This window comes from Pholis gunnellus (genome assembly GCF_910591455.1).
Source record: "Pholis gunnellus genome assembly, chromosome: 3".
NCBI classification, from domain to species: Eukaryota; Metazoa; Chordata; class Actinopteri; order Perciformes; family Pholidae; genus Pholis; species Pholis gunnellus.
This window is the reverse complement of record NC_136529.1, coordinates 17425848-17439758: the sequence shown is the minus strand read 5'-3', so window position 1 is coordinate 17439758 and position 13911 is coordinate 17425848. Positions and strand designations below refer to the sequence as shown.

Genomic DNA, 13911 nt, shown 5'->3' with positions numbered 1-13911 from the left:
TGTGTGTTTTTATGTTTTCTTCTCTTTAGTGCAGCAGTTTAATATGTGTACAATTTATATTGAAAGTTACATTAATTGATTGAGGCAGAGAGTGACTCAAATACAAACTATCCATCTTTTCCTGCTGGAGCAAGCCACATGCAACAAACTTGTGTGAGGACGTGTGTCTGCCATTTAGGACTCGACCACACCGACCAATGACTGAATACAATGAGTGAAAAACAGCTGAAACTTTTCCTAATTTCTTTTGTGAATTAATTATTTTAAAATTCCCACTTCTAACAAGGCTTGTGAACCATGAAGTTGCCAGTTAGTGTGGAAAAAAAACGATAAATGGCTGAGTTTGACGGTAAGTGCTCAGCGGCAGAAGGAGGCTGCTTCTGCCATGTCCGGCCTCACTGACACTGACGACACAAAATACCAGAATATTTACTGTGGCAACAAATGATCACTGACGTTAGGACATATTATCTATCTTAGCTTAATCGTACAAAAATCAATCAAATTACAATTTGGTATATTTAAACAAAATCAACAACAACCAACAGCCATAGTCCTTACAACCTTGTGTCCAGTTATCTAGCGTCATAGTTCCCTCAAACAATGTAGGCTTCAACGCATCAGACTGGAAAATAAGTAGGAATAAGTTACGCTGTGTAGCCTGCAAAACCACACCGCTTAGATGACATGCTAAACTTGACTAAGATTACCATTACGTTACATGAATGTTAAAACACCACCACACAAAGTCACTTAATCTATATCTACTGAATGCTGAATCTCTGCAAATCATGTCAAACCCCAAATACACAACATAGCTGTACTATAAGTAAAGATGCCCACATTGACAGAACTGGAAACCACTTGTTGTGAAGTGAATTCACTGGAGCGGGGAGGGAGAGTGCGACATCTAGCGGCTGAATGCAAATACAAAATGCAAAGGATGGTGGACCAACCAATTTTGTCAACCCCAGATACACAATGGTGTGATTAGTAAAATAAACACACGACATACCGTCAACACTCAGCCAGTAACAGCTATATGTGGATTACTATATTACAGGTTTCCACACAGTGTAATGAAATGCCATTTCCAATGAATATATAATCACATATGAAGCAGCTCAGCCAGCATTTGCTTTCAACTGGTTTTCCCTCCAAGTCAAATTTGAGTGTCAGCCGCAAAGTATTTTCCCTGTCAACAACAGCTCAAGGCTAAACTAAACACAGTGTGAAAAAATACCGACCTATTGTACGTGACTTTAAGCATACTGCTGTTCATTAAACCCATACTGAAGTACATAAATGATTGTTTTGTGTTGGCATCACTGTTGAATCTTTACTCAAATTGCGATGTATTACGTCATGGACATGCGATGTATTATGTCATGGACTGTTGAATTGCAGTTGTATGTGGGCACTTGGAAATATCCCCTCAGAGTTTTACTTTTTACGTCGACAGAAGTGATTTGAATGCAGTTGGAGGGTGGAAGTAATTGAGTGCATGTCTGGCCAATATATAAAATAATGAAGATATAGTAAAATGACATACAGTATGTGCCTTATTGTTCACAGCATGACCATAGTGTTAGATACACTACCAAATCTCACCACCAGAGAGAGTCGATAAGCTGTGTAGAGTCCATTGTGGTCCATTTTGTACAAGATGGTCAAGAATGAAAGACCATTTATTCTTGGATCAGTTTAGTTCCACCTCCAGTGATGTCATCTGCTCTTTGAAATGGTGCACGCTGCAAGCAAGACAGGTCTTAACCTCTGAAACAACAGATCTTTTTTTACTGTAGATACATTACATTGAAGCACAAACCAAGCTCTTTCACCATGGCAACTCTGCACAGAGAGCCGGCTCATAAACACAAACCTGTTGCCATCTCCCACGCAAAAAACACACACACACACACACACACACACACACACACAGTGCTAGCTAATTGAAACACATTGAAACGAGGATTAATCGTCATCAATTACGTTGTCTTTGGAGAAACACAGGAAGAAGCCACTGAACAGCACCCATCTGCTCTTGTATAAAACAACATACTACAGAATCACGCTGAAGCTCTGTAATTATAACATATCTATAATTTTCTATGTTCAGGTCTATCTGAGCAGGGGAGCAGGTTTAATTCAGTTGTGCAATTAGCTGCTCTCTACAGTGTGTGATTATTCTTGAGCCTGTGATCTTCCTCAGAGATGTAGGAGTGCATATTTAATAGAAAACATGTTGTGTTTTTTGTCTGGAAGAATGTTAAACAACAACTGTATGTAGAGTGTGATCTGCAAAACACAAAATACAAATGTGAATACTGTGCAAACTGCGAGTAGCACTCAGTGTTCAGTTCCTGCGATCTATCTCTGTCCCTCTGCTCCCTCCACCTCCACCCTCACCCGCCTCTCCTCCCACAATGGCCATGCTTCTCAACAGCCCTTTGCTATTAGATACTGCTGGGCTTGTCACCATGGAAGCAAAATCTCGATCATTTTCTATCTGACATGTTTTGTGGACGCACACGCACGCATGCATGCACACACACACACACACACACACACACACACACACACACACACACACACACACACACACACACACACACACGCATGTTTAGCTGTTGTGATGTGGGAGGGTTGTCCGTAAGTCCTTGAGTGTTCCCAGGTCCAGCTGGATCACTCCACATGTGAACAAAATTCATACAGGATGCTGTGACAGGGAAGGGCTGCTGTGTCATGCATATAGCATATCACATTTTCAACATGGCCACGTGCAACCTGTTATGGGACATCATGTGCCATTATGTGCTATTGTGTATTGTGTGCATTGTGCACCTAACTGTCTGTGTGTCTGCGTGCAAGCTTGATAAATGTCACATTCCTAAACTTGACAGATACGCTTGCTTCTGTTCAGATTTACTGGGAACAAAGTGTCAATTTACTTATTTAGGATTTAGGACCTTGACTCACAAGCTGAAACACACTCACATGGTTTCAGAACACTATCATTGTCTGTATCACCATTGCTGCATGTATGAAGGACTTTAGTTCTGCGTTGTATTCTTATAATATGAGACAGACTCTTAGTTAGTTTTTTGTGCAGCATCATACATGATACTATATCTTTAGCCATGTTGTGAAATTAAAGTGCTAACAATCCCCTGCAGATGTCCCAGGCAGTTGACGTCAAAAACGAAATGAACACAGATAAAAACGAGAGGTGATACACAGAAAAAGGAGAATTGAGAGAGTGAGATGGAAGGATAAGGCAGAGCTGATTTTCTTTCTCCAATAAAAGCGACAACCCCCCCCGTGTTGCTATGGCGACCTCCTCTCTCTCCCTTCCTTTCAGCGAGCTACCACTTATCCATGCTGCCTTTCAGTCAGCAGGGCATGTGGGTGTGTGTGCGTTTGTGTGTCGGCTCCTGAATGAATCAAGCAAATGAAGGAGAAAGCCATTAGAGAGCCAAGTCAAACTGTTCTCCACACAGACGTGCATAGCCACAATAATATGCATTAATACATAATAATAATGTAAGCCCACAAGCTGGAAAAATGCTTCATACTTTTAAGGTAACCAACTTCTCTTTCTGTTCATTCTCTATTTACTTGCTCTTCCGTCTCAAAGTATGTTCCTCTAGTAGAGGTTCTCTATACTCTTTCACAACCACTCCTACCTGATTTTCAGTTACCACACACCCACTTAAATACACACATAACCTCACCACCACTACTCTCTGTATGTGTGAAATACAATGAAAAAAAAGATGAGCACAAGCAGGGAGCTGTATGAGTGTGTCTGTTATGTTTTCCCATTAGCAACAGGTCAATGATCATGAATCTTAAAGATGAATCGTACGGAACCACTTCAAAACCGTCACAGGATCCAGGACATCACAGTTATAAAGTCTGCAATGTCCCAAAATTACACTGTAGTTTGCTGGATGTAAAAATATCAAGAGCACTTATAGTCCTAGTATTACACATCACGAAGAAAGATGGATTTACCGTATTATACATGTCTCAAACATTGTTACACTGTCTTAAACTAAACTACACAAGCACACAAACACACATACATGGTCACACACAAACTCATTTTTTTCTAGTTTTCATACTGTGGAGAAAGTCTGTGTGATTCAACATCAGCATGGGTGTATTTTGTATCACTGACCAGAGGCTGTGTTTCTATACACCTCCCTTTTCTCTTCACAAGCACCTCATTTAATAATCTCTCTTAGTGCTAAAATAAAAAATGCATCTCCTCATGCTGCATGCAAGTTGCTGGCAGCTGCTATTTGACCCAGTAAAGACTCTGAATGTCTTGTCTAAATATTTAATGTTTAACGCACACATCAAATAAAACTTTCATTGAATTTTGTCTTTTATTTAACAATTATTTAATACTTTTGCAGCAATCAATATAGTACGGTTGGTCAAAAAAGAGGGTGGTGGTTGAAGTAATACAATTATTTAGTATTTATGCACATTTTGGGGATTATTGAACACCTCATTTACCTTCTGGTAAGGATGAATCCATAACATGTGTAATATTATTGCTGCTAAAAGCTTAAGATTATACTGCACTGTGGTTACCTGTAATAAATGGTTCTGACTGGCAAAATGTTCCCTGAGATGTAAGTCTGAGATTTTCTCAACGTCGGCACACAAACTTGACTGAATACCTTTTATTTCATACATAAATTACCATCTACTGTTAATGCGGCATTATATAGAAGCTGTTATCCAATAAAGGGCAATGAAACAGTCTCCCGCTGGAGGGAAGGGAGGCACAGGAGAAATCAGAACCAGGACTGAGTGGGGCCGACTGTCAGACCGTTGCAGTAAAAAGAGAGATTTTCTAAAGGGACTCTGGTGCTCGGAAACACTACCACTTTTGTCCACAGTGACCGCTAAAATCAATTAAAGTTCCTTGTAATATAAACACACAATTGAGTGCTGCAGGAATGAGTCCTAAAACCCGTAAATGAGACAGCAGTTTTGTACTTCCTGCTCCCTCGTCCTGAAGTCAATGAGGTTTTTTGAATGGGTTTTTGGTTAGATGCCTGAAAGAGGGTCTGTGCTCAACAGACGCTAAATATGTTCTACAACATAAAATATCTCAGTAAATACCCCACTCATGAATTTTGAAGTTTTAAAGTGTCTTTAAAAAGGCGGTTCCTAACAGATGGCTAAATGAGACAACAAAACGTCACCACTCCAACCACTAGTCCACCTTTAGGCTTTGTGCAGGTGACATGAAGTCATATGACCGTGGTGTGGTTCATGTATAGCCTAACGTTAGCTTTTTATTTCTGTAATTGCATATACACTTCAAAAATCATGAAATTAGTGTTCATTTGTGAAGAAGAACAAAACGCGTACCTATCAGAAACCTTTGTTTGCCACAGAGCTTATTTTCTGCAATTAGCTAAAATCCAATGTAAGAATTTAATCGGGTTTTCGTCGAGGGAACCAGTGTGATGCTAACTTCCGGGTTGTCCTACAATAACATGTCATCCCTGTAGCACTCTCTGAAGTGCTATTCAATATGCACTGTAGGCTTGTATCACTTTGGAGACCATTCCACATTGAAACCTGACAAAAATGAAATCGCTAAACAGTATGTTATAGAATTTTTCATTAAGAGATGAGACACAACTTCAGCTCTGAAAACGTTTCACACAATCAGCAATTTACAGGTACTGTAATAAGGACACAGAAATAACGACTTTCACCATTTAAACTGTGTCTGTCCTGCTGCTTTGTCACCTTTGTAATCTATGACCTGGCATTGCAAACAGGTCTTTAATCTACAGACCATGGCAAAAAAACTAAAATGCCAGCAGGAGCCAAAGAAAACTTCCCATCCAGAAAAATCACACACTGTAACTAATGCAAGTGGTTTTTCTTCGGCTTGTGAAACAGGAAAAAAGTACGGGGGAGAGAGTGAGAGTGAGGCAGGCAATGAGAGGAGGAGAGATGAGAGGGAGAGAAGCTCTGCTGCAGAACACACCTCATCTCCATTTTAGCTGGAGGGAGAGAGAGAGAGAGAGAGAGTGAGAGAGAGAGGGATTCAGTCTGTGCCACTTCACTCTTCGGCTCCAGTGACACAGAGAGGAGAGCTGGGGAAGTGATATTTCAACAACCGTGTGACTGAGAGGGAGAAGAAAAAAAAAACAACAACATCCTGGCACGTGACGCATTTGCAAAGAAAGACTGAGCAAATGAAGAAAGGAAGAATCGACGGAGAGAGATGTAGTCGGTGCTTCAGTTGCGGTAAAAAAAAACTAAAATATGTTGATGTCATTTTTTAAGCAAACAGGTCATTGCAGCACTCACACCGCCATGCAGCTGTGGATGCATGCACATTCACTCTGAGTGAAAGCAGTGTTGAGTCAAAGGTTTTGGTAGCAGGTGTGTGTGTGTTGGAAATGGAGAAGCTCGAGGGTCTCTTGTGCTAAACATCATAAGTTTGTGCATATGTGTGTTAGTGTGCATGCTGGAACAGATTCAGCTAAAGGGCAATGCGTCTCTATTTTGGTTTTACATTATTATTAATGTTAGGATCTGCATCCAGCACCTCTATCTCTGTCTTACATCTCTCCCTCCCTCTCTCTCTCCATCTCTCTCTATTCCGCCCTGTTGCAGTGACTCTCTGTGTCGTAGCACAGCACAAACAAACCCTTTTATATGAATGGTTCATACAAGCATGTATTTCTACTCCACACTTATATTCTCCCGTTATCTGTTAGAAAATGTAGATAGAAAAGCTTTTCTCTGTCTCTCTCTTTTAAAGCAAAGCCGAATGGAGCCGATCGGGGAGGCATGTTTAACTTCTGCAGAAGCATTCATGTGGCTAGTCTGAAATAACACAGACCTTTAATTGATGGGTTTTTTCCACATCCCATAGGGGTTCTGAAAAACTTCAAGCCATTGACTTCCTGATAGTTGCCTATAGGATTGAGATAAATCAATTATCCCAAACCTAACTGTCTCAATTCAATCTAGAATTGCAGAGCACAAGCTACCAGAATTGCTATTGGAAAGTAAAAAAGCTCTTTAGTGTAGCATAAAAGAAATCCATCAGTTCTTAGTTGTAGGGTTTTAATGTATGCCTTTAAACCATTGCATAAGATTGTGTTCCTCTCTTGTATCAAATGTTAAGTGTTGAAGGCTCTACTATAAACAGGAGCTTGCATATTTCAAGTGAAGTGAGGTGCTCAAACAAATGAAAAACTGCTAAGAAGGTCCTGCAAAGGTAATCAGATGGACAATCCTCTCTGATGTATTTGATTATTCTTTGTTTGCTTGGTTGCCATCTAGTGTACAGGTAGATACAGTTGGTAGTGGAGGTTTAGCTGATTTGTGCAGGTATTAGCTGTGTGGGTGAGTGTGTGGGAGGGAAACATCCATTTATATGTGTGAGAGAATGTTCAAAATTGGTTAAAAAGAAACAAGCAACACCTGTCCAATGGTAACGTGGTAAGGTATTGATCTACAAACATAAATGGCATCTGTTGTGTTCAGCATGGATATGAAAGTCAAAAAATCCAGAAAAATGCACATACGTCTAGTATGCTGAGTAGAACAACATCTTCTGAAAGAGGTTTGAGAGACTGCTTCATTAAAAATCCACAATTATGCACAAATCCACATCTGCGTAGGGGCTTCAGCAAGGCCTGAATAGTTGTTTTTGTTAGGACGGTCAGTGTTCGGTGCAGAATTTATGAGATAAGCAACCGTACCACCTGAAGTAACTGTAATGGCATTAAACTAATGGTGCAGCCAGTATGAATTCGAGACATTGGTTCCCAACTTTTTTGGCACGTTGACCTTTTGAAACAGTTGAGCCGGTTTCTTCTCATATAGTTTAATTTAAATAATTAGGAGCCTGAAATAATCCAGTATTTAACAAGAACAAAGCACAAAAAAAGACAAGAATGTGACAAATAATAATCAAAAAATTGTTTAAAAAAAATTGTGTAATGCCTTGGGGGATTGGGAACCACTGATATAAGGTATTCTTAGATTTGGCAGTGTGAATTTAACACATCAAAGTCTGTTAACAGGTCTTTGAGAGTAATATGGCGGTAATATGTGAACACATGTTTTATGAAGCCTTTGTGGCTGCAGAGGGAGCTGCTTGTCTGTAATTGATGTCAGTTGAGTCAGTGTCGGTTGGGTCCTAATACTCTGGGGGTGTGGAGTTAGAAAGAAGTGCGCTGACCAGTGCTTTGTAGCCCTGTAACCAATTTTGATCCTTTTTTGTTTTTTAAATATCTTTTGTGAGTCCGACAATGTTATAGGAGTGCAATGCAAAATCGCTGGAGTACTCTTTTAAAAGGCTTCACAAAATGAATGGACTAGTTGGATAAGATGAGCTTTATGTTAATGTTAGTGCAGAGATATATAAATCAATACACATAAAACAAAAGAACTAAAAAAACTATGTTGTCAAAAGACAACATAGTTACAGTAGAATTAGATGCAGTCACTACTTTTATTTAGGTCACTACTTTCCCGATGCAACTATTCATGAAGTGTTTGAGAAAAAAAAGTTCTTCCTCAGCTGTCGACAGGAGAGTCACTTCAGATTTTGGAGTTAGTGCAGCTTTGTCTTGTTTTTGATATTATTACTCATCCTTGTATTAATATGTTAGCTACTGTGCAGTTATATTAAACTTTCAAAGAGATCTGAGTCAGAAGAGTCAGGGGAGTAATAAGGGCTGCTAGGAGCAGACGCTGAGTCATGCAGATCTATTTCACACTCCTTTTCTGAATAGTTCAAATTATAAGTCAGCACAAATTCTTTGTACAGTTGCAGCTCAGAGCTTGATAACATGCAGCACTTACTACACACAAAGTCCCTCTCTTTGTGCTTCTCATACAAATAAACTGCATGTGGTGTCTGAATGCTCATCACTTTTCTCTCCATTTCAATAACTGTGCTAAATGTAATCTGTTGATTATATCTACTTCTTGTTTGGGGGAAAAAAACGTGGCAAGCATCTCTCCACACTTTCTCCTCATCCGCTAGCCGACGCTACAGCCTGTGGAGTTGTACGGCACTTCCTGCTAGTCATGTTTTATCACACCAGCTGCCAGGATGGAAAGACGTTGCAACAAAAGGTTAAAAGTTAATCTGATGAAAACTACATTTGCAATCATACAGAACTGATTCGTAGAACACATGAAGGCTGATTAAAAAGAAAATACAGTTTTTTGATGTTGGTTTTCTTCGGTCCAGTCGGTGTTGCTTAATCTGTGTTCTTATCAATCTCTAAACACGGAGACAGAGTGAGGCTGGGAGATGTGTTTCCATGGCAACTGTGCAGTAAGCCTTCTCGGCCTGTGCGATAGTGTGTGTTTGTCATGCATGATACCAATATCGCATAATAGAACTCTAGTGTGTCCCACAGAAAAAAGCACTTTTGGAGGACAAAGAACAGCAAAATGTCACGCTCCCAATGTCTGCTCAATTACAAGTAAACTTAAATTTTAAATTTTAAAAACCAGTCAGTGGCACAGGCCGGAGTCACAGTGTGGGTGGGCAGAAAATCAGGTGGACCAAGCTAGTCTATGACCATTCAGGTGTATGTTGACCAAAATAAGCCACTTTAACTATACTTGCCTGAATGCGTCATAGTTTAATCATACAAGGCTTATACTTCAACATCAGAGGTATTACAGGCACTAACAAAACAAACATTAACAGCATCTCATATCCTGGCACGTTGGTCACATATTCACACACACAGCTGATGGACGCAACAGCATCAATAATCAAACGTATGGATGGAGGTACAATGGCACCAACATGGCCAGTAAGTTTAAACATTACACTTCAGTCTGGCACGGCGTCCACGTAAACCAATTGTGCACCCAATGAAAACTATACCCAACAAACGATCATATTGAAATAGGTCACTAATGTCCAAAATAGCTAACTTCTGATGAACACAGCAGGAGACAACGAGGCTTGGTGTTGAACCCTGACTGATTTCATTATAGTGTCTTTCAAAGGAGAGCAGGGACAAAGAGTTTAGTCTGTATGATGCCCTGATTCCAGTTTCCATCCAAATGACATCTGAAAAGAGTCTCCTGCTCCTCACAGCGTCTATTTGGGACAAAATTAAACAAACTGCTTTGTTTCGCCATGACTTTTTATCTTAACTTACATTAAAAGAAGCTAGCAGAAAGTAGGCCTCTGTTCCTCTGTGCAATGCACCAGTGTTGTGGTGTAATGAGTGACTGTATCATCTGGTGACTTTTAGACGAATATAGCTGGTTGATAGCCGTTACTCTGACACATATGCCTCTTTTTTCCACTGCTGGTTTGCTAATTACTGGAATGATCTCATTGCTGCCAAGTGTCTGCGATCCGTTAATGTAATGGTGTTGTACCATGCTCTGGATAAGAGAGTCTGCCAACTGCGCTAAATGTAAATACTGATGTAACTGCTGTGTTTGTGTCTCTCGCCGTGTGTATGTGTATGTGTGTGTGTGTGTGAATTTGTTAAAGCAGCAGCTACATTCACGCAGTTTTATCCATAACAGCCTTAAGTACAGAAGCTGATAATATAAAAGATCCTAAGGGTCTTTTTAACTGTTACATAATAAATAACATTTGTGGGATGCTGTGCTCTGAACACTGAACACTGAATGTGAAGCAATGACATAAAATATTAAAGTGCAACACGATTTCATTACTCCTGCATATTTACCTTTTTCCTTTGGGCTGAAAGAAAGCCTGGGTATTACAGCAGAGCCCCCCCTTCTCTCCCTCACTGATTTTCTTTCTGTCTTTCTTTCGTTCAGTTTTTACCTTCATCTGTTTGTCATTACTCTGTCCGTGTCTAAATGCGTTACTCCAGTCAATGCCAGATCGCATGCTTTTTTTCTCTCCGTGCTCATCCATCTTCTGTCCTTCACTTCTTGCTTGCTCTTCTCGGCTACACAGCATTTCTGCAAACTACATCCTTGAAAACTTCATGTGACCTCGCCAAGACATCTATTGCATTTCAATTGCAAACAGATTTAGTTTAGAGTAGGAACTGATAATATATAATGTTTAGAAATGTGTTTGTATTTAAGTGACACGTTTCGTTTTAACAGACTACAGCAAACAGCTGATTTTGGTTTGATCATTTTCATTTTTCTCTTTTTCTCTCTCAATCTCTTTCTTTCTCTTCTTGTGTTTCTGACAAAACAGTGAGCCACCGCGCTGGGAGCCATGAGTCCTCCACCTGTGGCCAGGATGTGAGATCGATTGTGTGACAACAAAGGCCGTCTTCCAGCTACAGCCATTGTGCAGTCCCTGTTCTACCACACATAAACTGAAGTCTGTGGCTACAAAGTCAACATACACATTTCAGCTTTTTAGTTGTGTCTGACGCTGTTGTAGAATGCTGTTAACAAATGTATCGCACTTTAATCGGTTTAGAATGTATGAATGACGACACTGACTCATCTGGTTCACCTTTCACAGTTAGCACGCACATCTTGAAACTGTTAACAAGACTTCACATACATTTCTTGTCCAAATGATTCATCTCACATCCTAACAGCAAACTCTTCCCCACCTTGTCTGAATCAGCTCCTGCGAGGATTATGAGGCCGACTTTAGTGTTTCTACAGTCGCAGTGTCTCCTGTGTGTGTTGGTTGGTGTATGTGTGCCAGGCGTTGTGGGCTCGCTCCCTCACGCGCTACCATGGCACGTCACCTGCCCGGTGCGGTGTGTGTGTCAGATCAAGCCGTGGTTCTCCCCTGATTCTGTCTACCATGAAGCTCCCACTGTGGACTGCAACGACCTGCTCTTGACCAAGCTCCCCTTACCCATACCCCCGAACACACACACCCTGCGCCTGCAAAGCAACCTTCTGTCTGAGCTCAACACTGCGGTGCTGCACGGACTCGCCAATCTCACCGATCTTGACCTTTCCCAGAATCGCTTCAGTCGTGTCAAGACAATAACTCAGAGCTCCTCCCTGCCCTCTCTACTGTCTTTACACCTGGAGGAAAACCATCTCTGTCGACTCCCTGAGGCCTCCTTCTCCTCACTTCCAGCTTTGCAGGAGCTCTTCCTCAGTCACAACAACTTACACTCGATAGCACCTGGAGCCTTCACCGGTCTGGACTCCCTACTGCGTCTGCATATCAACAACAACAGACTCACCACTGTTGACCCTCGGTGGTTCAGGGCTTTGCCCCGCTTGGAAGTTCTCATGCTTGGGGGAAACCCTGTGGAGGCCCTGCCTGAGCGAGGCTTCCTGGCCCTAAAAACCCTCCGGAGTCTTGTTCTTGGTGGTATGGGTCTGAGAGGCTTGGCTGAAAAAGCACTGGAAGGGTTGGATGGCCTAGAAAGCCTCTCCTTCTACGATAACCTGCTGACAAAGGTTCCCACTCAGGCCCTGATGAGAGTGCCAGGATTGAAGTTCCTCGACCTCAACAAGAACCGCATCAAACTCATCGAGACAGGGGACTTCCGAGATATGGTCCACCTGAAGGAGCTCGGCCTGAACAACATGGAGGAGCTGGTGTCCATTGAGAGAGCCGCCCTGGAAAACCTTCCAGAGCTAACGAAGCTCGAGATCACCAACAACCCGCGACTGTCCTACATTCATCCTCAGGCTTTCCTTCAGCTGAGCAGGCTGGAGAGTCTGATGCTCAACTCCAACTCTCTGAGCGCACTGCACCAGCACATCATGCTCTCCCTGCCGAGTCTTCAGGAGGTCAGCTTACACTCCAACCCACTGCGCTGTGACTGCCTGTTTCACTGGGCCGCTCAGGAGGCCTCTCCCCATCACAGTGAAGACGCACAAACAGAGAGACAAACACCTCGAATGGTGCGTTTCATCCAGCCCCAGGCCACGCTGTGCTCCGAACCTGCGGAGCTCAGGGCTCGCAGAGTGAGAGAGGTGTCCTCCAGGGAGATGTCGGCCTCATGTCTCCCCATGATCCCGACCAGCTCCCTCCCTTCCTACGTTGGGGTGAGAGAAGGAGGAAAACTGGTCTTGCACTGCCGAGCTCTTGCGGATCCACAGCCTGAACTGTACTGGGTGACTCCCTCTGGGCTGAGACTTGGTCCTGCACCGAGCCATGCATCCAAAGGTGTACCAGCTCCGGCTCCCTGCCACAGCCTGGCAGCCTCTGAGGGATTCAACCACACATCCAGCGTCTCTCACAGCCAGCCTCAAGATGATACTCCCTGTAATCCCTCTAAACACTACAGGCTATTGCCTGAGGGAACTCTGGAAATGAACCAGGTCACCTCCAGCGAGGCAGGGTTGTATACCTGTGTAGCTGAGAATGCACTGGGAGCAGATACTCGCAGCGTTACTGTGGGTGTGCATGGCAGAGAGAAGAAAAGAAAGAGGGGGATGGCTGCTAATAAGAAGGGATATCAGTTATTCAGCGAAGATGCCAGGTTGGAGGTGAGGGAGGTTGGACAACACTATGCTATCCTGTCCTGGCAGAGCGGGCGCAACCTCCCTTCAACTCGTCTATCCTGGCAAGCCATATACTCAAACGCACACATGCCCACATACACCACACGCATCCTGGCTGGTACTCAGAGCTTCAACCTGACCCACCTGCAGGCAGAGACATTTTACAGAGTGTGTCTACATTTAGGGATTAGTGAGGGCACCACGCATGCCAGCAGGAGATCAGGAGAGAGCAGAAAGCCTCAGTGCGTTTCATTCAGGACGAAGGATGTCCCAGAGCCTCAGCCCGGCCTGCAGCTGAGCCCAGAGCTGACCTCCACAGTAGTCACACTACTGCTGCTCGCAATCATACTGCTGCTGCTGGCAGGCCAGGGCTGGGACAATGAGCAAGGAAAACACCACGGTACCATCCTGCAGGAAATTAAAAGTCCTAAGGCTCCGATCATCAATTAA

At 42.6% G+C, this 13911-nt stretch overlaps 1 protein-coding gene across 1 annotated transcript; it reads left to right on the top strand.

Annotated features, from left to right (window-relative positions):
* Positions 1-11622: 11622 nt before the first annotated feature.
* Positions 11623-13911, top strand: LOC306715862 (leucine-rich repeat neuronal protein 2-like; the record flags this gene model as incomplete). The annotated part of the gene is made up of 1 exon (XM_079186340.1): positions 11623-13911. One exon carries the CDS (start codon positions 11623-11625, stop codon positions 13909-13911), a length of 2289 nt encoding a protein of 762 aa, XP_079042466.1.